This window comes from Entelurus aequoreus, linkage group LG12 (genome assembly GCF_033978785.1).
Source record: "Entelurus aequoreus isolate RoL-2023_Sb linkage group LG12, RoL_Eaeq_v1.1, whole genome shotgun sequence".
Lineage (NCBI taxonomy): Eukaryota > Metazoa > Chordata > Actinopteri > Syngnathiformes > Syngnathidae > Entelurus > Entelurus aequoreus.
Genome location: NC_084742.1, coordinates 51,254,255 through 51,278,254, shown reverse-complemented (window position 1 = coordinate 51,278,254; position 24,000 = coordinate 51,254,255). Strand labels below are relative to the sequence as shown.

At 40.8% G+C, this 24,000-nt stretch overlaps 1 protein-coding gene across 3 annotated transcripts in view; it reads left to right on the top strand.

Annotated features, from left to right (window-relative positions):
- Nucleotides 1–24,000, top strand: part of afap1 (actin filament associated protein 1) — a 171,209-nt gene that overhangs the window by 107,952 nt on the left and 39,257 nt on the right. For all 3 annotated transcript variants that reach the window (XM_062066201.1, XM_062066202.1, XM_062066200.1), the window contains exons 6-9: nt 9,740–9,919; nt 19,227–19,307; nt 21,860–21,932; nt 22,027–22,179. In XM_062066201.1, coding sequence (XP_061922185.1) covers nt 9,740–9,919; nt 19,227–19,307; nt 21,860–21,932; nt 22,027–22,179 — 487 coding nt within the window. The remainder of the gene's footprint in view (nt 1–9,739; nt 9,920–19,226; nt 19,308–21,859; nt 21,933–22,026; nt 22,180–24,000) is intronic.

Genomic DNA, 24,000 nt, shown 5'->3' with positions numbered 1-24,000 from the left:
CCTCGCTCAAATTAATGGGGAAATTGTCGCTTTCTCGGTCCGAATCTCTCTCACTTCATGCGGCCATCATTGTAAACAATAGGGAACTTTACGTATATGTTCAATTGACTATGTCACGCTACTTCCGGTAGGGGCAAGCCTTTTTTTTTTATCACATCTTTATCGTCGTTGTTCTATACTAAATCCTTTCAGCAAAAATATGGCAATATCGCGAAATGATCAAGTATGACACATAGAATAGATCTGCTATCCCCGTTTAAATAAAAAAAATTCATTTCAGTAGGCTTAAAAGTAGCATATATTAATGCAGTATGAAGAAGAATGTTTTAATTTAGACATGCAAGCCTTGAAAGAAAATTTTCAAAATCAAGACTACATTTCCTGCAAATGGGTGCATTTCTACCCTATATTTTAACTTTAGATTTATTCTCAAATCAAACTCTTTTGGCTGTCTTTTTGACACTTACATCCGGCGCCCCCCTCCACAGCCCGGATTATAAATAATGTAAATAATTCAATGTGATTATCTTGTGTGATGACTGTATTATGATGATAGTATATATCTGTATCATGAATCAATTTAAGTGGACCCCGACTTAAACAAGTTGAAAAACTTATTCGGGTGTTACCATTTAGTGGTCAATTGTACGGAATATGTACTTCACTGTGCAACCTACTAATTAAAGTCTCAATCAATCAATCAAAACACATAGAATCATCATACTGCTGTGATTATATGCATCAAGTGTTCATTCAAGGCTAAGGCTATATATCGTGTATCGCAATATGGCCTTAAAATATCGCAATATTAAAAAAAGGCCATATCGCCCAGCCCTAGTAAAATGATGCCATTTCTGTTTGTCATGTATAATTTTGTCTATTTTGTGTTTATCCTTGAATAAACAGGTCAGTTTCTTGTTACCAACCATTGTGTATTATTCAAACTCCCCTAATTCAGCTGGCTAGTTGTTATCAAGAGTACTAAAACCCTTTTCAACATGATTCTGACAACTAAGTAGGCTAAATAACTTTAAACTTTAATACATGCTCGGATAGGCCAGTATCGGTCAGTATCGGTATCAGTCAGTATCGGTATCGGATCGGAAGTGCAAAAACAATATCGGTATCGGATCGGAAGTGCAAAAACCTGGATCGGGACATCCCTAGTGCAGATATAAATAAATAGATTACTGTACAGATATATTGTCTTTATATTCCAGCCAGTTAATCCAATTTTGGGGGGAATTGAGGGGATTATTATGATGCGTTCAAGAGTCTTACGGCCTGAGGTAAGAAGCTGTTACAGAACCTGGAGGTTCTGCTTCGGAGGCTGCGGAACCTCTTTCTAGAGTCCAGCAGTGAAAACTGTCCTTGGTGGGGGTGGGAGGAGTCTCTGCAGATTTTCTGAGCCCTGGTCAGGCAGCGGCTTTTTGCGATCTCCTGGATAGGAGGAAGTGGAGGCCTGATGATCTTTAAAGGAAAATGTACTTTGATGTAAACATCTGATCACTTGTTTTGTTTGAAAAGTCCAGTTTGGAGAAATGGTATAGCTTGACTGTGTAATCCTCCGTGTTGGCAGCCAACTTCAATCATTCATTCAGCTGAGCATTCAATTTTTTTTTAGCGTATGACTTGTGAGCTCACGTTTTTTATGTTCTTTTCTGTGTAGTGATAGGTCAATTGATACCGAATCATTGACGCAATATGAAAGACAAGGAGTGTCCCTCGATGACACTATGTGACCGACACACTTTATGTGTCATTTGACTGTGAAGCGCCAAAATGTGTTTATCAGTAAGCTCTTCTTTCGGCTCTCGTGTCACAGCTCAAACCTAAAGAAGTTGGAAGAGTAGCAAGCTGCGTTTGGTATCAAGTTTCGTCGCCATCATCAATCTAAATCGAACTGAGGAAAAGGAATTGTTCCAAAGAGTGGGACTCCAAGTAGGATAAAAGTATTTATTTTCCTGCTTACTCTTTAGCATTTCATATTCCTTTCTACCAAGCTTTTAGTTTAAAAAAAGAACAATCATATTTACTAACTGTTCATATCATTGTTCTTCAAATGTAATACCTTTTGTAATCCAGCAGATGGCAACATTACGAAACACCAACACTGTGTCAGTGCATTATCAGTATAGCCAATGTGTTTAATGAAGGGATTGTTGATGATCACCTCCTTGTAGCGTCTGATAGACGCTGTTTTTATTAAGTAGTCACATAATTCAATAACTTTGCACTTAGCAGTACTGCTACTTGCTAGATCTGCCTAGCACTCGGCTTGTAAAACTTGTCGCTCATCCCCTTTATATTCAGGCACAAAAATATGAGGTTCTGGATAAGGGTGTAACGTGTATTTGTATTGAACCGTTTCGGTACGGGGGGTTCGGTTCGGTTGGGTGGTGTACCGAACGAGTTTCCACACGGACATATTAAGTAGCGCACCGCACGTTGTGTAAACAATGCAAACTGAGGCACAACACACGGCATGCTAGCAACGACCGGGCTACTACAACATGTAAAAGCCAGAGCTGGAAGACCCTCCTGCCTCGTTAAGATCTCCCGTTTGGGAACATTTCTGCTTCACGGTGCGATACAACAATGGATAACATCGCTTCAACGAAGAGAAAGACACACAGCTCCCCACCGCATTCAAGCAGCTTCTCCTCGGCGAGTCAGGCAGGGCTAAAGCAATAACAAATGTTTTTATAGCAGCAGATTTAAGACCATATTGCATTAAAAACTACATTTTGACCCACTTCTATGGTGGAAGAACAATGAGCCCATATATCCTCTTACTGCCAAGTTAGCCAGGCACTACCTCACCATACCTGCTACCTCCGTGCCCAGCGAAAGGGTATTTTCCACAGCTGGAGACATTTTAACTGCAAGCAGGTCTGCTCTTTCTGCAGACAATGTGGATAAACTGATTTTTCTGGCAAAAAACATAAAAATTGAGTAAAAGTCACCAGGGTTAAAGGCTGGGGGGGAAAAGAAAAGTTAATCTGAGGCTGAGTTGACTTGAAACTGTTTAATGTTGCACTTTTTATATGTAGAAGAAAAGTTTTGTCATTTTATTTAATCTGAGCAACAACTTTAAGCAGTTTAATGTTGCACTTCATATGTGGAAATGTTGCAATTTATATGTAGAAAGGTTTTATTAAGAAACCAATTCTGAGCCTTATCTTATTTAGTTTTTATTTTATATATGTTGACTGCATTAACCCTGGCAATCGACCCTGTGTGTATATGTATGTTATTGTTATTGTTATGCTTAGCATTCATGACTGCCTGCTGTTGCACTGATCAGTCTAGTGGTGGCTCACATCCACATCACACACACAGAGCTATTTTAAAGCAATGTTAAAAGGATAAAGCTATTGTTTACATTACACATTTTGGTAAATAAATAACCAGAAAATGTATATTTTGTTGTTTTCTTATTGTACCGAAAATGAACCGAACCTTGACCTCTAAACCGAGGTACGTACCGAACCGAAATTTTTGTGTACTGTTACACCCTTAGTTCTGGATCATCATTTGTCCCAGAGTCGTCGTTGTTGTCTCTCATCAAGTCTGCCTGATTATTGGAAAAAGCGAACTTTGTGTTTGTGAAATTAACCTCTTAAGGCCCAAGCTGTTTTTTTTACATGCTTTTTTTATTTATCTTTGCTATTTGGGCTTATTGGACCCTAATTAGAATAAAAACTAAGAATCATCTTTTGATATGATGTACTTAGTCCATAAGTACACAAACGTGTACTTCATGTTTAGTGACATGCTAATTCTTATTTTTACACTTCTTTTTCCAAATTCCATTGTATGTTATACTCTTCTGACACCACCAGATGGCAGTATAAGTGTCCACATAAGCGGCTGTAAGACCCCAATTCAGTAGCGTACACAATTTTGGAAATAAGAACTCAAAGGTGCTGTCCACGCATGTGGCCACTAAGCCTTTAGAGGTTTTAATGCGCCGCCGTATGCTCAAAATGACCAAAATACGTCATTATTACATGTTATTATGAATGTGCTTAAGATGATGGATAACAATTTTACCTATCGTTCAAAAGTGAAGTGAAGTGAAGTGAATTACATTTATATAGCGCTTTTTCTCAAGTGACTCAAAGCGCTTTACATTGTGAAACCCAATATCTAAGTTACATTTAAACCAGTGTGGGTGGCACTGGGAGCAGGTGGGTAAAGTGTCTTGCCCAAGGACACAACGGCAGTGACTAGGATGGCGGAAGCAGGGATCGAACCTGGAACCCTCAAGTTGCTGGCACGGCCGCTCTACCAACCGAGCTATACCGTCCAAAATCATTATGAAAGACATGAGGATAGTTGTATTTTTTTTATGCATTCCAAATATTAAATAAAGCACTTAAAAACATCCAAACGCCTCCATTAAGGTTTTATACATATGATGTAAGTATATATGTAATGTATTAACATTTATAATAACATTTAATATTTACGTAATTTGATCATTTTAAGCTTAAGCGGAGCATTAATTTCAAAAACGCATCACAGCTTTTTTTTTCCCATCACTGATTATTACTCACTGCAGACTTTATGAGAGCCAACAAACATAATAAAACATCACTTACTGTACAAGGTCTGCTGTCATCTGGATGCCGACCGATAGGATGTTCATATATTCCCATTTAGATGAAAAATTATTCATAGTCCTCGCAAAGAAAAGGGGGGTGGAACCAAGCGTCTTTTTGTGTTGTTAACGCCATGCCGGGTCTAAATTGGCTGTCAAATTGTACCCACTTGTCAGAGTACGTCCTCGTCCTTCTACTATCCAGGTGAGAGGCAGGATTTATGATCTACAACAAAGTTTAACGAGCAAGGAAACGAGGAAGCAGCTGATCAGTCGATCATGTCAACATTGGCAAACAAGCTCGCTATAAATAGTTTGTCTGCGTTAGCACTTATAATAACAATATCACTTATAGGCTCCAGCACCCCCCCGCGGCCCGAAAGGGCCAAGCGGTAGAAAATGGATGGAAGGGCACTAATACTTGTTAATATTCAAGTCACCAAATGTAAATGTAATATTGTTGGCACTTTTTGGATTTTTTTATTGGGTTTTATAGGCGGAATAGAGGACCTCCCATTGGCTCCGTTGTAAGCAGACTTTTTAAAAAAGTTTATTTGCTAGTTAAAATGCATAAAAAAATACATCCTTTGTCATGTCTTTCATAATGATTGCGAACGATGGGCAACATTTAAAAAAAAAGTGCAGTTCCCCTTTAAGTCGAGAGGGAGAATGCAGCGTAGCCAGAATCCATGCGGTTGCGCACCTTTTGTCACTTAAGCACATTGGAGCCAATGTTTCCTCTAATTTTTTATGTGTGTGAGCAAACGCAAAAACTCCCTGAGCATTCAGTGGAGCCCATGTGAGCAACATCAGACGTGCACACTGTGGCTAAACCAGCAGCACACCTGTCCCAAACCTGACTAAATAAGTTCAATCTCCATCCATCCATCCATTTTCTACCGCTTGTCCCTTTTGGGGTCGCTGGAGCCTATCTCAGCTGCATTTGGGCGGAAGGCGGGGTACACCCTGGACAAGTCCCCACCTCATCGCAGGGCCAACACAGATAGACAACATTCTCTTATTATTATAATCAAATGACAGCAGTCATTTCCATTTCTAATATAAGTGTTTAGGCCCACTTACAATGACAATAACAAAAAAAATTGTTTTTCATGAACTGTGTACTTGTATTGTTTGTCTGGGTGGAAATAATTTGTACCCCTTTCAGACATTGCATTTAGTTCCCATTAAAACATTCACATGTTGCACAATGAGATGTAAGCAGGGGATCATGTGTACATTCCTGCAACTTCCTGTTTGTAAAAAATATATTTTTATTAGTATTTATTTAATATACTAACAGCATTTCATGATTAATATTTATAAATTAAGATTCCTAATAAATGACACTAGAACAGGGGTGGGCAATTAATTTTTACCGGGGGCCGCATGAGCAACCCGAGCACTGCTGGAGGGCCACACCGACAATATTTCAATTAAATTTTGCTTAAATTATTTTTGATATACCGTAAGATAAAAAATAATAATATTTTCATTCAACCTAACTTATCTTTATACAAAAGCAGATGGCTTTTGATGGTTTTATTTTTAACACTTTCTTACACAACACTTCCTGATGTGTAATACCATGCAAAAATTTCAATTTCTGTCACTTTATCCTGCATCCTCTTTGTTGTGAACGTAGCACGCCTGTAAGGTGATTGGCGAAGAAGGAGGAAGCGTTGCTGTTGCGGAAATGAGGAGTGAGGATAGATGTGCGTGTGGAAAGAACGAGATAAGTTGAGCTGTGTTAGTATAGGTTGCTCAATAAAAGTTTAAAAAGAGCGTCAGACTTGGTGTGCACTTCTTCTGGAGTCTACAATTGATGTCAGAAGTGGGATGAAATGCCTCCCAGTTCACCTTGCCATCAAACCTGGGAGTCTTCATTGAGGGCGGAATTCCCCCATGGCAAGCAGCATGAGCTGCACCTGTAGACACTGCCTCTCCTTCCTTTCTCTCTCTCTCTCTCTCTCTCTCTCTCTATCTCTCTCTCTCTCTCTCACTCTCTCTCTCTCTCTGCGGCGAGCTCCTCACGTGGCACGTACCTCTCGATGACGTAGCAGGCTGCACACACAATTAAGCAGTGCAGTATGCGCAAAGTTTTACTTCTGCCACCAATTGTAGCGTCCAGAAGATATACGCCCATAAATAACACTTTTCAAAATAAAAGCAGTACAGTTGTATTGCACGCACGACATAGATGTTTTTTAAAATTTATTTTGTAATTTGTGATTGCCGCTGCGCGCACGAGCATACGTCCACACGGAAGTCATACAAATAACGCTTTTCAAAACAAAAGCATCACCGTTGTATTGCACACTCGAGATAGATACTTTTTAAAATGTATTTTGTAATTTATGATTGGCCTCACGCGGGCCGGACAGGGACGTACAAAGGGCCGGATGCGGCCCGCGGGCCGCAGAATGCCCAGGTCTGCACTAGAATAAGCACACATTTCATTGGTAAATCATAGTGTAATGACCTGGAATGACACTTTATGTGTGGTGTTGGAGTTGTCTGACTTTTTGTGTGGCTGTAAACGCATCACTGGCTAAGTGCCATATGTGCATGTGTTGGCGCAAGTGAGAAAGAGCGAGTGGCTGCTGTTGATATAACAAAGTTGCTTTTGGTCTGGTTTGTACTGCAGAAAATGACCACTTTTGCTAGATATAATTTTTTTTACTAATGTTTTGGTGATGTGTTTATGGCCGACAGAGTTTTGCTCAGTAAAGTGGTCGATGGAATTCATGTCCTCAAAGCGTCTCGACAGACGTTACAATATTTGAACAATGATGACGAAAACTGTTTTCTCTGTCGTGTCCGTGTGTCGAAAATTGTTATGCGCTTATTTTTTTATTTGGTTTTGTGCGTGGCATAGATTTGCCGTGCGCAGAGGACGCTTGAGCAGTGCGCAATTGCACAGGCGTGCACCCTAGAAGGAACGTTGATTGGAGCCCTAAAAAATGACCTGTATTCTACCCTGTATTCGTCCAGTGTACTCAGGACTAAGCACAGTGCACAAAAACTGGTGTGTTTGCTCACGTATTAAGCAGCTGGGAAAGCCTATAGCTGCAGACTCAATATCAGGTTTCTGCCCTGTATATAATCAGGAAATGTACAAATGTAGTAATTCTTACCTACAGAAAGGTACTTTTAAAGGCCTACTGAAATGAATTTTTTTTATTTAAACGGGGATAGCAGATCTATTCTATGTGTCATACTTGATCATTTCGCGATATTGCCATATTTTTGCTGAAAGGATTTAGTATAGAACAACGACGATAAAGATTGCAACTTTTGGTATCTGATAAAAAAAAGGCTTGCACCTACCGGAAGTAGCGTGACGTAGTCAGTTGAACATATACGCAAAGTTCCCTATTGTTTACAATGATGGCCGCATGAAGTGAGAGAGATTCGGACCGAGAAAGCGACAATTTCCCCATTAATTTGAGCGAGGATGAAAGATTTGTGGATGAGTAAAGTGCAAGTGAAGGACTAGTGGGGAGTTGAAGCTATTCAGATAGGGAAGATGCTGTGAGAGCCGGGGGTGACCTGATATTCAGCTGGGAATGACTACAACAGTAAATAAACACAAGACATATATATACTCTATTAGCCACAACACAACCAGGCTTATATTTAATATGCCACAAATTAATCCGGCATAAAAACACCTGCGTGTTTGTTATGCTAGCTCCTAGCTCCTCTGCTAGCTCCTAGCTCCATAGAACACGCCAATACAATTCAAACACCTGATCAACACACACAATCACTCAGCCCAAAAGACCGTTTACCTAACCCAAGGTTCATAAAGCTTATATATTTTTAAAAAGTTACGTACGTGACGCGCACATACGGTCAAGTTATCGAATGTTTAGCACCCAAGGCTGCATACTCACGGTACCTGATATTCAGCTGGGAATGACTACAACAGTAAATAAACACAAGACATATATATACTCTATTAGCCACAACACAACCAGGCTTATATTTAATATGCCACAAATTAATCCTGCATAATAACACCTGCGTGTTTGTTATGCTAGCTCCTAGCTCCTCTGCTAGCTCCTAGCTCCATAGAACACGCCAATACAATTCAAACACCTGATCAACACACACAATCACTCAGCCCAAAAGACCGTTCACCTAACCCAAGGTTCATAAAGCTTATATATTTTTAAAAAGTTACGTACGTGACGCGCACGTAGGTACGGTACGTGTTATGCTAGCTCCTCTGCTAGCTCCTAGCTCCATAGAACACGCCAATACAATTCAAACACATGATCAACACACACAATCACTCAGCCCAAAAGACCGTTCACCTAACCCAAGGTTCATAAAGCTTATATATTTTAAAAAAGTTACGTACATACGCAAAAAAAAGCCAAAGCTGCATACTCACAGTAGCACGTCTGCGTCTTTGTCATCCAAATCAAAGTAATCCTGGTAAGAGTCTGTGTTGTCCCAGTTCTCTACAGGCGTCTGTGTATCCAAGTCAAATGTCCTCCTGGTTAGAGTCTCTGTTATCCGAGTTCTTCCATCTTGACTGCATCTTTCGGGAATGTAAACAAAGAAGCGCCGGCTGTGTACTGTTGTGGCTGACTACGTTCGAAAAATACGTCCATTTCGCACCGACAACTTTCTTCTTTGCTTGCTCAGCTTCCTTCTTCATAATGCAATGAACATGATTGAAACAGATTCACGAACACAGATGTCCAGAATACTGTGGAATTATGAAATGAAAACAGAGCTTTTTCGTATTGGCTTCAATGTGGAAGGCATACCCGTGTTCGCCGGGCTACGTCACGCGCATACGTCATCCTCAGAGGCGTTTCGAACCGGAAGTTTAGCGGCAAATTTAAAATGTCACTTTATAAGTTAACCCGGCCGTATTGGCATGTGTTATAATGTTAAGATTTCATCATTGATATATAAACTATCAGACTGCGTGGTCGGTAGTAGTGGGTTTCAGTAGGCCTTTAAAACAGTCACATTAATATATATATTTTTTAATCATGACAAGTCAGGCTCTGCCTCCCCTGACTGCATGTCCCTTGTACTGTTACACCCCTAATACTGTATCTTCTGTCTGGGTAATATGTCATTAAGATGCCTCATTTTTTCATTCCATAGTGTTATAAATCGTCAAAAGACCACACACCCCAGATGGAGCTGACGCTGACGGGTTGCAGCATCACCCATGTCCCCAAAGACGGCAAGAAGAAGAGACACGAGCTAAGGATTGTCCACCAGGCGGCGGATGCACTGGTGCTGGCCGTCCAGAGTAAAGAACAGGCAGACCAGTGGCTTAAGGTAAAATCTTTATATTATATATGTATATTTATTTATTCTTCTTTTATAAAGTTTTTATGGTTGATAATAAAAAATATATTATTACAAGATGCTGTACTTAATTAATATTGCGAGGTGGAAATAAATATAAGGGTAGTTAAATAGCTCAATAAAATATGTGTTTAGAGCAACTTTAAGTATTTCAATTTGTCCACTAATGAGGGGAAAAAAGGAAATGATAATCAAAATAGGGATGTAATGATAAACGGTACAATTAAAAATTGCGGTGAAATTTCCCACGCTTATTATAACTGTTTTAAATTTAAATTATCGTAAAACTGTGATTGATAACTAGGGATGTCCGATAATATCGTACTGCCGATATTATCGGCCAATAAATGCTTTAAAATGTAATATCGGAAATTATCGATATCGGTTTCAAAATTATCGGTATCGGTTTCAAAAAGTAAAATGTACGACTTTTTAAAACGCCGCTGTGTACACGGAAAGGCACTTCCTTTGCGTGCCGGCCCAATCACATAATATCTACGGCTTTTCACACACACAAGTGAATGCAAGGCATACTTGGTCAACAGCCATGCAGGTCACACTGAGGGTGACCGTATAAACAACTTAAACACTGTTACAAATATGCGCCACACTGTGAACCCACACCAAACAAGAATGACAAACACATTTCGGGAGAACATCCGCACCGTAACACAACATAAACACAACAGAACAAATACCCAGAACTCCTTGCAGCACTAACTCTTCCGGGACGCTACAATATACACCCCCCGGTACCCGCTACCCCCTACCCCCCCGTCCACCTCAACCCCGCCCACCTCAACCTCCTCATGCTCTCTCAGGGAGAGCATGTCCCAAATTCCAAGCTGCTGTTTTGAGGCATGTTAAAAAAAATAATGCACTTTGTGACTTCAATAATAAATATGGCAGTGCCATGTTGGCATTTTTTTCCATAACTTGATTTGATTTATTTTGGAAAACCTTGTTACATTGTTTAATGCATCCAGCGGGGCATCACAACAAAATTAGGCATAATAATGTGTTAATTCCACGACTGTATATATCGGTATCGGTTGATATCGGAATTGGTAATTAAGAGTTGGACAATATCGGATATCGGCAAAAAAGCCATTATCGGACATCTCTAGTAATATACACTAGATTTTGAGGTGAAATTATTGCAACTTACCATATTTTTTTCCCATTTTAGCTGTAAAAAATCTACTAACAAAATGCATTAAAAAATTCTGTAATATTAGTATTCACTGTTTGAAATGACCCTCTGGGGCCAAACATAACTGCGATGTGGCCCTCAGTGAAACCGACTTTAACACCTCTGGGCTATGATATGGTTGTTGAAAAATAAAGTATTTTTTTCTATTGGTTAACAAAAATATAAGTTTTATTTTTTTATTTGTATGTCTTTTAAAACACTAAAATTGCTGATATGATTTGTATAATAATAATAATGATAATAATAATAAATATGGCAGTGCCATGTTGGCATTTTTTTCCATAACTTGAGTTGATTTATTTTGGAAAACCTTGTTACATTGTTTAATGCATCCAGCGGGGCATCACAACAAAATTAGGCATAATAATGTGTTAATTCCACGACTGTATATATCGGTATCGGTTGATATCGGAATCGGTAATTAAGAGTTGGACAATATGGGAATATTGGATATCGGCAAAAAAGCCATTATCGGACATCTTTATTAATAACACTTCAATGAACACTGCTCATTTACTGGAGAAGCAAGCTAGCGGTAGCTGGCTGAACAGCTAACATGAAAACAAGAGGCATTAACGTATGTCCCCATTGAAAAAAAACAACATCTCCAATCCAAACGTGTATCAACACATTACTGTCTGAGCAACTTAGATATTCAATTGTGCACATTAAACCTTTCAAGTTGTGTTCTCTTTGGCAGAGATTGATCGATACTCCAAGCTATATGACAATAGGAAGTGAATATGCGTGACGTCACATAAAACAGATGTGACGCACCACATTTTTTTCTTCATCATTAAAAAAACAAGACAAAACTTTAATAAAGTAAAACAGAAAAAGGTAAACATATTTAAACACTCAAAGTGAAATAATATCATTCAAAGTTGACTTATGTAGCCCTTAATCACAAACGTCTCAAAGGGCTGCACAAGCCACAACGACATCCTCGGCTCAGATCCCACATCAGGGCCAGAAAAAACTCAACTCAATGGGAACAACAAGAAACCTTGGAAGGGACCGCAGATGTGGGGACCCTCCCACCCCCCTTTCCCGAACATTAATAAAATGTGCAATAAGTGCCTGCCCATAGAAAGACAACATTCAATTGTAGAACATAAAGAAATTCGAGTTCAAATTATAAAGTGTATTTTTTTCCACTAAGAATTTAAGATGAACCATTAAGTTAAACAAAAACTACTAATTTTATCGTTAAGTGCTTTTGCCCCGTGGTCTTTTCTTTCAAATTGTTGCCTCTTATCAAACACTTTCTCATCAGTCAGGTGGCTTTACGTTTGCTGCAGTCGCCGCTATTAACTAGGGATGTAACGATATCAAAATATCACGGTGTGGTATTGTCACGATATTAAAGCTACGGTACAATATTATTGGGATATTGTCAAAAAAGAAATGGAGAAGGCTCGGTAAAAATGTCATAGTGTCTAAAATGAAGAGGCAGGAATGTATACACTGCAAAAAGCCAGTGTTCAAAAACAAGAAAAAAAAAATACAAAAGTTAGGGGCATTTTACTTGAACTAAGCAAAATGATCTGCCAATAGAACAAGAAAATTTGGCCTATCAAGACTTTCCAAAACAAGTAAAATTAGCTAACTTCAATGAACCCGAAAATACCTTGAAATAAGTACTTTTTTCACTAATAACAAGTGCACTTTTCTAGATAGAAAAAACTAATATGAGACCTTTTTGCTCAATATGTTGAAAAATATTCTTAAATTAAGTAAATGCTAGTGCCATTATCTTGACATAATGATATGCCCTCGGCATTACATTTCTTGCATTTTCCCATCGATAACATGACATCATCGCGCCAAGTGCGTGCTCTTTCAGTCAATTTTATATATATATATATATACAAAAACACAGGATTTTACAACTTATCCTGTGTTTTTGTAAACCATATATATATATATATATATATATATATATATATATATATATTTACAGCCCGGCCCCCGACCAAATTTTTTTTTTTTTATTGTAATTTTGAAGAATTTATCTGAATGTGCATGAACTATTTCTGTTCAAAATTGTTAGAAATGTCACATGTTAAATGTTTAAATATTAACTGTCAGTTTGCTGTACTGTCCCAACTGTACTACTATATGAGTACGTATTTTTCTATTGTTTCATTGAATATAAAACAGCAAAGTCCATTTGGCTGTCATCTGTTTTAATTGTGAGACACAATTGTGTCAAAGTCATGATTTTTTAATTTCATGCTTGAAATAAGAAATTCTTACCGTACTTTGAAAAAGCAGAACATAAAATACAATTTTAAAAAAGCACAAAGCTGATTCAGCCAGCTGCCCCTTCAGCAGCACCATTTTTTACATACAGCTACAAAAGTAAAACACAACGAAAAAGCAAAAAATGAGCAATATATCATACATACGATTGCACCATGCATAGACAAACAACACAATAAAACACACCATTTCAACACCCACATACATTGTGGTGGCCTCTGCAATGCTCCACGCCATGGTCTTTTGGGGTGGGGGGCCAGGAACAGACCCAACAAAGCTCTCAACCAATGTCCAGTCTGCTCGGATGAGCGAGAATCTGTCCAGGGCAGGGGTCGGCAACCCGCGGCTCCGGAGCCGCATGCGGCTCCTTGACCACTCTGATGCGGCTCAGCTACATACATGCCGACCCCCCCGATTTTCCCAGGAGATTCATGGATGTCAGTGTCTCTCATAAATTACTCCCAGGGAAAAAATAATTCTATTTACACTCTAATTACTAAATAAAGGGCGTGCCCTAATTGCACTGCAGTAATTGTCCTCTATAGCATTTACATACAGTGTGCCAGTCCAGCCACATGTTGCATGTTGTTATTACTTGCACACACAGGAGACAGCAAAGCATACTTACTCATCAGCCACACAGCTTACACTGACGGTAGCCGTATCAAACAACGTTAACATTGTTACCCTACAAATATGCGCCACACTGTGAACCCACACCAAAAAAGAATGAAAAACACATTTCTGGAGAACATCCCACCGTAACACAACATAAACACAACACAACCATTACCCAGAATCCCATGCAGCCCTAACTCTTCCGGTCTACATTATACACCCCCGCTACCACCAAATCCCCCCACACATCAACCACCCCCCCCCCCCCCCTCTCCGTGCGTTGGTTGAGCGGAAGAGTTAGGGCTGCATGGGATTCTGGGTATTGGTACCGTCAGTGTAAGATGTGTGGCTGCTGAGTTAGTACGCCTTGCTGTCACTTACGTGAGCAAGCTGAAATTGCATTCTATGTGTGGTCGAGCAGGTACACTGTTAGGGCAGACTGTAGAGGGCGCCAAATGCAGTGTTATCACGCTCTGATATTCGGGAGTCTCCCGGGAAAAGTGAGAGGGTTGGCAAGTAAGACGCTATCAAGCGCCATTAGTTCAAAACTCGCGGGCTGCACTAACATCAAATTTCCACATTAAAGTGCGTGCCGGTGCGTGTGTCGGAGACCCCTGGTTAACATAGCACAAAGCATTTAAGCTTTGTATGCAGTGTTTTTCATTTTAATTTTTTTTTTGTGGCTCCCATTACTTTCTTTAATTTGTGAAACTTGCCAAAATGGCTCTTTGAGTGGTAAAGGTTGCCGACCCCTGGTTCAGGGAGACCTGGCTCATTCAGTCAGGGCACCGTGAAGCTCATCCATCTCTCGCTTCGCAGTCCTGTCTCTTCCTCCGAATCTCCTCCGGTCTCTCCACGCGGACTCCGGTGTAGCAGATAGCCACAAACATCGTGACAACACAAACATTCAACCATGCCGTAGGGGAGCGAGGCTGCAGCAAAGCCACAACTGAGAGAGCGACGACAAACACGAAGATGATAAGCATTTATTATTATCGCCTCACTTTATTGGTTAATTTTTCACGATTGGAATTATCAAAGTGACATTATAAATGGCCCTGCGATGAGGTGGCGACTTGTCCAGGGTGTACCCCGCTTTCCGCCCATGTGCAGCTGAGATAGGCTCCAGCACCCCCCGCGACCCCGAAAAGGGACAAGCAGTAGAAAATGGATGGATGGATGGACATTATAAATGCCCTCAATAGTTATTGGCCACCAATCATATAGTGCAGGGGTGTCAAACTCGTTTTCATTGGGGGCCACATCGCAGTTATGGCTGCCCTCAGAGGGCCACTTGTAACAGTGAATAATATATAGATTTTAAATTGCTTCATTACACAAGTATTTATTGTTATATATTTTACGTACACTGTAAGAAAAATATGTATTTTAAAGTAAAGTTTAGCTGCAGAAATGTTCCCATAAAATGTACCATGTTTTTACTGTAAATGTAAATGGGAAAACAGTACCGTTGTTTTACTGTAAAACCTACGGTCGTTGTATTTACGGTGTATTACTGTAAATGGAAAAACAATATCACACATTTTTTTGTTTCGTGTTTTTACGGTAAAATTCTAGCAACTGAGCTACCAGTTTTTTACCGAAAAATATTTTTTACATTGTATGTAATTTGATGGATAAAATGCTTTAAAATCATGTGTCAAACAGATGTTTGCATACTTATTTTGATGTTTGGAATGTGTGATAATATATTTGTTGCAATATTAGATTCAGGTTAAAATATGAAATTGCATACAGTACATGTATTTTTTTTCTGTCAAAATAGAAAGTTGACCACATTTAGAAACAAATAGACGCATGGTAATTCCAGGCCTTTGCGGGTGTTACGAGTGTACAGGAGGAGGAGACGGCACAGACAGGAGGAGCGTTGTTTAACTCTATTTTATTTATATATATATAACCCATATATATATATATATATATATATATAAATACAAAATAATAATATTAATAAACAAGAGAATGGAGTGTGACTAAATCCAAGAGTGTATGGTGTGCGACTACGTGTAAGAATTAATGAGTGTTGATCGAGAGGTGAGGAAGTTCAAGGGGCGACAAGACAAGCTCGGAGGTCCGTGAGCAGGCAGGAAGTCGGGGGCTAAAGCGAGGCGTCGAAGGTCCATGTCCAGGCGGGAGGTCGAGATCCAAATTAAGTTAAAGTTAAAGTTAAAGTACCAATGATTGTCACACACACACTAGGTGTGGTGAAATTTGTCCTCTGCATTTGACCCATCCCCTTGATCACCCCCTGGGAGGTGAGGGGAGCAGTGGGCAGCAGCGTAGCCGCACCCGGGAATCATTTTTGGTGATTTAACCCCCAATTCCAACCCTTGATGCTGAGTGCCAAGCAGGGAGGTAATGGGTCCCATTTTTATAGTCTTTGGTATGACCCGGCCGGGGTTTGAACTCACAACCTACCGATCTCAGGGCAGACACTCTAACCACTAGGCCACTGAGTAGGCTTGGGGGCAGCCAGAAAACCAGAAAGGAACACAGGGGAGACAAGACACACAGCTCGTCACGCGGGAACTGAGGTTTGCTGCTGGAAGGACACGACACAGGACAACGCACAATGAAACACAGAAGAGGAGAAAACACAGAGAGGGAGAGCAGGCTTACTGTACAAAACAGGTAGCTACGTTCTGGCCCGGAACGCAGGTCTGCACTGGCTTAAGAAACCCAGGAAGCTCGTCAACGACAGTTGTGTAGATTGCTGATTGATTGCAACCACCGGCTGCAGCAGGAGATGAGCACTCGAGGCGGGCTCCGCGGAGCTCATTAAGGAATGCGCAGCGGCATGTCCTTGTGCCGTGACAGTACCCCCCTCCTTATGGACAACTTCCAGATGTCCTATAACTGTAGCCAGAAGAACACAGAGATCAAAAGTCAAGGGAGGGTGGAGGGGTGAACTGGTGGTGGGTCGCCGGCCCAAGTGTCCCCAAATCCACCGGGGACGAATCTGGTGGCGGCGGCGAGGTGGGCAACCACGGAACAGCCACCTCCTTGGCCGACGCGAGTGGCGCCAGAACCACAGCAGCCTAAGAGTTCTACGCCAACGTCCTGGGCGTTGCTGCTATCGCCGCAAAAAAAGGCCATGCACTGGCAACAGAGGGCGCCGCATGCGGCCGGCCAGCCGGAGGTCGCGATGCTGGAGACGAGGAGGATGGCGGCGTGGAGATAAATGATGAATGGGTTATACTTGTATAGCGCTTTTCTACCTTCAAGGTACTCAAAGCGCTTTGACAGTATTTCCACATTCACCCATTCACACACACATTCACACACTGATGGCGGGAGCTGCCATGCAAGGCGCTAACCAGCAGCCATCAGGAGCAAGGGTGAAGTGTCTTGCCCAAGGACACAACGGACGTGACTAGGATGGTAGGAGGTGGGGATTGAACCCCAGTAACCAGCAACACTCCGATTGCTGGCACGGCCACTCTACCAACTTTGCCACGCCGTCTAAGAAGTTTGATGTCGTCGGAGTCCGAGACAAGGAGGACGACGTTGTCGTAGTCCAAGACGAGGAGGACAATGTCGTCGGAGTTCGAGACGAGGAGGACGATGTTGTCGGAGTCCGAGACGAGGAGGACAATGTCGTCGAAGCCAGAGACGAGGAGGACAATGTCGACAGACTGAGGAGCTGGCCGAGGTGCTGAAGCGGGCGCTGGCCATAGTGCTGAAGCTGGCGCTGGCCGTGGTGCTGACACAGGGACCAGCCTTGGTGCTGGTGCTGGCACGGGGACCCGTCTTGACATTGCTGGTTTTACGAGCAGAGGAGCATGTTCGGCAGCGCGCAATCCCGGAGTACTTACAAGCAGACACAGTGTGTAGACAGAAAAGGGAGAATGGATGCATTTTGACCTAAAAACTGAGGATTAAGGTGAAGTTATAACACTAAAACGCCCTCAGGTAGAAGTGCTTTAAGACATGGCTAGCTAGCTAGGGGCTAAAGTTCAGCCGCAGTCTGCATTGTTTTAGCTACTTCTAAATCACTAATCCTCGTCTCCATGGCGACAAATAAAGTAAGTTTCTTGCAAGTATCATCCCTGCAGGACGAGGAATAGCTAAACATGCTTCACTACACACCGTAGCTCACCGGCGTCACAATGTAAACAAACGCCATGGGTGGATCTACACCTGACATCCACTGTAATGATACCAAGTACAAGAACGTATCTAATCGATACTATTGTCACAAAATCTTTTTTCCTTTAAAAAAAAAAAATCATATGTTTATAAATTCAGGAAGTATGTCCCTGGACACATGAGGACTTTGAATATGACCAATGTATGATCCTGTAACTACTTGGTATCGGATCGATACCTAAATTTGTGGTATCATCCAAAACTAATGTAAAGTATCCAAACAACAGAAGAATAAGTGATTATTACATTTTTACATAAGTGTAGATAGAACATTAACAGTAAATTAACAAGTAGATTAATAATTCATTTTTACAGCTTGTCCCTCATAATGTTGACAAAATAATAGTATGATAAATGACACAATATGTTACTGCATACATCTGCAGACTAATTAGGAGCCTTTGTTTGCTTACTTACTACTAAAAGACAAGTTATCTAGTATGTTTACTATTTTATTTAAGGACAAAATTGCAGTAAGAAACATATGTTTAATGTACCGTATGATTTTTTGTTCAAATAAAGCCAATAATGCCATTTTTTGTGGTCCCCTTTGTTTAGAAAAGTATCGAAAGGTATCGAAAAATATCGTAATACATTTTGGTACCGGGACAACCCTAGTCAGTCCTGATGGCTTTTTTCTTTCTGGCCAACTTCTCTGTGTTCAGGTTGCGTTTCTGTGGTGTATCTATTCATTCATTTAGTAGTTTATATTAAACTGACAAAAAAGTTCAAGTACCACTGATAGTCACACACACACACACACTAGGTGTGGTGAAATTACTCTCTGTGTTTGACCCATCCCCTTGTTCCACCCCCTGGGAGGTGAGGGGAGCAGTGAGCAGCAGCGGTGGCCGCGCTCGGGAATCATAAGTATCAATAGTAGATTTTTGAACATTTGCTAATTGATATTAATCGTCACATCATGATGCATCTAAGACTTGATGTTGGCACACTCCAAATGTCGACAGAAGTCACCATCCTGTTGTTTTTTGTATTCTGTCAACTTTTTAGATCATGAGAGAGCTGTGCGGAAGTGGGACGTCTGAACTGGATCGCTCCGGATCGCCTGTCTACAAGTCTGAGCTGGAAAAGGTGAAACTTAACGCGTTTGTGCATATTTTAGTGAGGATTTGTACACTTTAAACACAATATAAAGTGCTATGCACTACTGTATATCAAATAAACACAACAATGGGGTGAGGAATTAACTGCTTTATTAACAAGACAAACTGTCCTGGCGGCAGCAGCTCTGCCAACATGCTCACACACACAGAAGTCCCTTTGGTGCCCTCACAAACTGATGTGAAATCACAAAAATCCTTAACTTTAACAACCATATTGCTACAAGAATAGAACTTTTCAAAAGTGAAATGTGCAGCTGTGTGTGTGTGCGTGTGTGCGTGCATGTGTGTGTGTGCGTGCGTGCGTGCTTTCAATGTTGTTTCGGAAGAATTTGTGGATTTGCTCTGCCAATTCATGAAATTTCAACAAGTTTAATTGTTTGAATTTTGGATTTGTGGGTTCCCTGTATGCATTTCCAGTAATAATTATTATGGCTCTTTTCTGCAGAGGGAAGATATGATTTAAATATGTTTTACAGGCACTACCCCACACTTCTACACAGTGTGTTAGATATGGAACAATCAGTGAATTATACAAAATATACAATGCTTTAGAAATTCCTTCACTTTGTGTAAAACTTAAATAGTTTTACGTACTTTAGCCTTTGTATCATTTATATGTGATTTCCATGACACATTTTTGTCAAGCCTAACACCCAAAAACTTTAACACTAGAGACGTCCGATAATATCGGACTGCCGATATTATCGGCTGATAAATGCTTTAAAATGTAATATCGGAAATTATCGGTATCGGTTTCAAAAAGTGAAATTTATGACTTTTTAAAACGCAGCTGTGTACACGGACGTAGGGAGAAGTACAGAGCGCCAATAAACCTTAAAGGCACTGCCTTTGCGTGCCGGCCCAATCACATAATATCTACAGCTTTTCACACACACAAGTGAATGCAAGGCATACTTTGATTGATTGATTGATTGAGACTTTTATTAGTAGGTTGCACAGTGAAGTACATATTCCGTACAATTGACCACTAAATGGTAACACCCGAATAAGTTTTTCAACTTGTTTAAGTCGGGGTCCAACTTGGTCAACAGCCATACAGGTCACACTGAGGGTCGCCGTATAAACAACTTTAACACTGTTACAAATATGCGCCACACTGTGAACCCACACCAAACAAGAATGACAAACACATTTCGGGAGAACATCCGCACCGTAACACAACATAAACACAACAGAACAAATACCCAGAACCCCTTGCAGCATTAACTCTTCCTGGACGCTACAATATAAACCCCTCGCTACCCCCTACCCCCCCCCCCCCCCCACCTCAACCTCCTCATGCTCCAATATACACCCCCAACTCTTAATTACAGATTCCGATATCAACCGATACCGATATATACAGTCGTGGAATTAACACATTATTATGCCTAATTTTGTTGTGATGCCCCGCTGGATGCATTAAACAATGTAACAAGGTTTTCCAAAATAAATCAACTCAAGTTATGGGAAAAAAATGCCAACATGGCACTGCCATACAAAGTGCATTATTTTTTTTAACATGCCTCAAAACAGCAGCTTGGAATTTGGGACATACTCTCCCTGAGAGAGCATGAGGAGGTTGAGGTGGGGGGGGGTAGGGGGTAGCGAGGGGTTTATATTGTAGCGTCCAGGAAGAGTTAATGCTGCAAGGGGTTCTGGGTATTTGTTCTGTTGTGTTTATGTTGTGTTACGGTGCGGATGTTCTCCCGAAATGTGTTTGTCATTCTTGTTTGGTGTGGGTTCACAGTGTGGCGCATATTTGTAACAGTGTTAAAGTTGTTTATACGGTCACCCTCAGTGTGACCTGTATGGCTCTTGACCAAGTATGCGTTGCATTCACTTGTGTGTGTGAAAAGCCGTAGATATTATGTGATCCGTCCGGCACGCAAAGGCAGTGCCTTTAAGGTTTATTGGCGCTCTGTACTTCTCCCTACGTCCGTGTACACAGCGGCGTTTTAAAAAGTCATACATTTTACTTTCTGAAACCGATACCGATAATTTTGAAACCGATACCGATAATTTCCGATATTACATTTTAAAGCATTTATCGGCCGATAATAACATCCGTAAATATTTGGTTTGCAATTTTTTAATGGAAACATGGCAGCATATCACAAAGGATATGAAAGACGTTGACTCTCGTTTGATTACTCAATTTATTATTACAACCAAGGAGAGAACTTGCTGTCGCAGCCGTATGTGACACAGAGTCAACCCGAGTCCTCCACAGTCCCCAGTGCCATTTGTGCCGCTGCTGTCCGCCCGACTTGGAGTGTTGGAGTGACAGGAAGACATTGTGACAGCAACAGGTGGCAAAATGATTGTCGACATGTGCAGAAATGCAGAAACCCAGATTGTGAACCCGTTCTCAAACAATGGCAATAAAACTATTCTGATTCTGATTCTGTTTAGGTTTGATGAAGTCGCAGTACCACCTGTTGCCATCTTGTCCATCACATTTTTAGTGGCCTTTTATATACATGCATAATCTAATCAGTTTGTAATATTTTTTCACAGAAATTGTCATCCGACAAGCCAAGCTCAGATGGCGAAGCAACGCCCGAAAACGGACACATGGACAAGGATAACGGTACATATTATCAGTAACCAGAACTTTTTGTCAAGTTAGACCGGAATAATATGGGTTTTTTTTGTTTGTTTGTTTGTTTTTTTATTATGTTAAGGGAAAGGCAAGAAGAATTCCAAGTCGGATCAAAAGACCGGAACAGTTGGGAAGGGTGCCGGAATTAAGATCACTAAGATCATTGGTCTGGGCAAAAAGAAGCCTTCCATGGATGAGCAGACCTCGTCAGCGGAGGAAGACGTACCATCATGTGGTAAGCTACGTCCTCAACAAGAAATACTACAACAGCTATAATATAATGTACCATGTGTAAATTCTCATTTCATTTTGGAGTTATCCCAATATTTTCTTTTAGGTTAGTTCAGGGGTCGGCAACCCAAAATGTTGAAAGAGCCATATTGGACCAAAAATACAAAAAACAAATCTGTCTGGAGCCGCAAAAAATTAAAAGTCTAAAATATAAGTCTTATAATGAAGGCAACACATGACGTTAAGTGTCTATATGAGCTATAATAGCCTACTATCAAAATGACTTTAAAAGTCTTATAATGAAGTCAACACATGATGTAAGTGTCTATATTAGCTATATTAGCCTACTATCAAAATGACTATGTGTCGCAGGCTGAAGCAAATCTTCGTTGACAGAAATGTTGAAATTTGATATTCATTCTACACATTTTTACAATATTATAAACCATTAGTAAATCAGAGGCTACTCAGAAGGTGAGATAACTCCTGGAAATTACTGGCTTTTAATGGCCAAAAGTATAGATGTGTGTATCCAAGTTAAAGGAAATGGCAGGCTGTCTTCTTTAAGAGATGTATTACAATCTTGGGCAAGCTAGGTAATGTTTGCTGTGGTCTGGAACAACATGGCATGCAAACAACTATCTGAAATGCAGCCAATATTACATACAGATAATGTGTCATGAGACATGCAAATATAAAATATATACAAATGGGTTATACTTGTATAGCGCTTTTCTACCTTTTAAGGTACTCAAAGCGCTTTGACACTATTTCCACATTCACCCATTCACACACACATTCACACACTGATGGCGGGAGCTGCCATGCAAGGCGCTAACCAGGACCCATCAGGAGCAAGGGTGAAGTGTCTTGCTCAAGGACACAACGGACGTGACTAGGATGGTAGAAGGTGGGGATTGAACCAGGTTGCTGGCACGGCCACTCTCCCAACCGCGCCACGCCGTCCCCTTGAAAGAGGATACAAGTAAAGGATATTAAATGAGCTCAAATATACCTACAAATGAGGCATAATGATGCAATATGTACATACAGCTAGCCTAAATAGCATGTTAGCATTGACCAAATATGCCTGATTAGCACGCCGACAAGTCAATGGCATCAACAAAGTTCACCTTTGTGCATTCACGCACAGCATAAAACTTTTGGTTGACAAAATGAGACAAAGAAGGAGTGGAAGATTTTACATGTAAACAAACCGTCGCGTCACAGTCCACACCATGGTGGGTTCAAGAACCGCCAAAATTAGTAGGACAAAACAGTGTTCACCAAATACTCTCATCAGTGAAGCGTACACACAAACATATTAAACAGTGGGCTTTTTACCAATTGGGAAGGTTTGTGTCATGTTTGTCCTCAAAAAAACCCATACTAAAACAAACAACAAAAAAAAGTTCTCCTATCTTTTTCCATTTTCAATCGTTTTTTAATAAATGCTCCAGGAGCCAGTAGGGTGGCACTAAAGAGCCGCATGCTGCTCAAGAGCCGCGGGTTGCTGACCCCCGGGTTAGTATATTGCAGGGGTCACCAACGCGGTGCCCGCGGGCACCCGGTCGCCCGTAAGGACCAGATGAGTCGCCCGCGGGCCTGTTCTAAAAAAAAATTAAATTAAAATTTAAAAAAAAAATTAAATCTACATAGAAAAAACACAAGATACACTTTCAATCAGTGCATCAACCCAAACAACCTCCCCCATGCACACTCATCCACACCCACTCACACAAAAGGGGTTATTTCTTTCTGCTACCAATATTCTGGTTCCCACAACATAGTCAACACATCTGCAAGGGACACAGTCCCTGAAGCA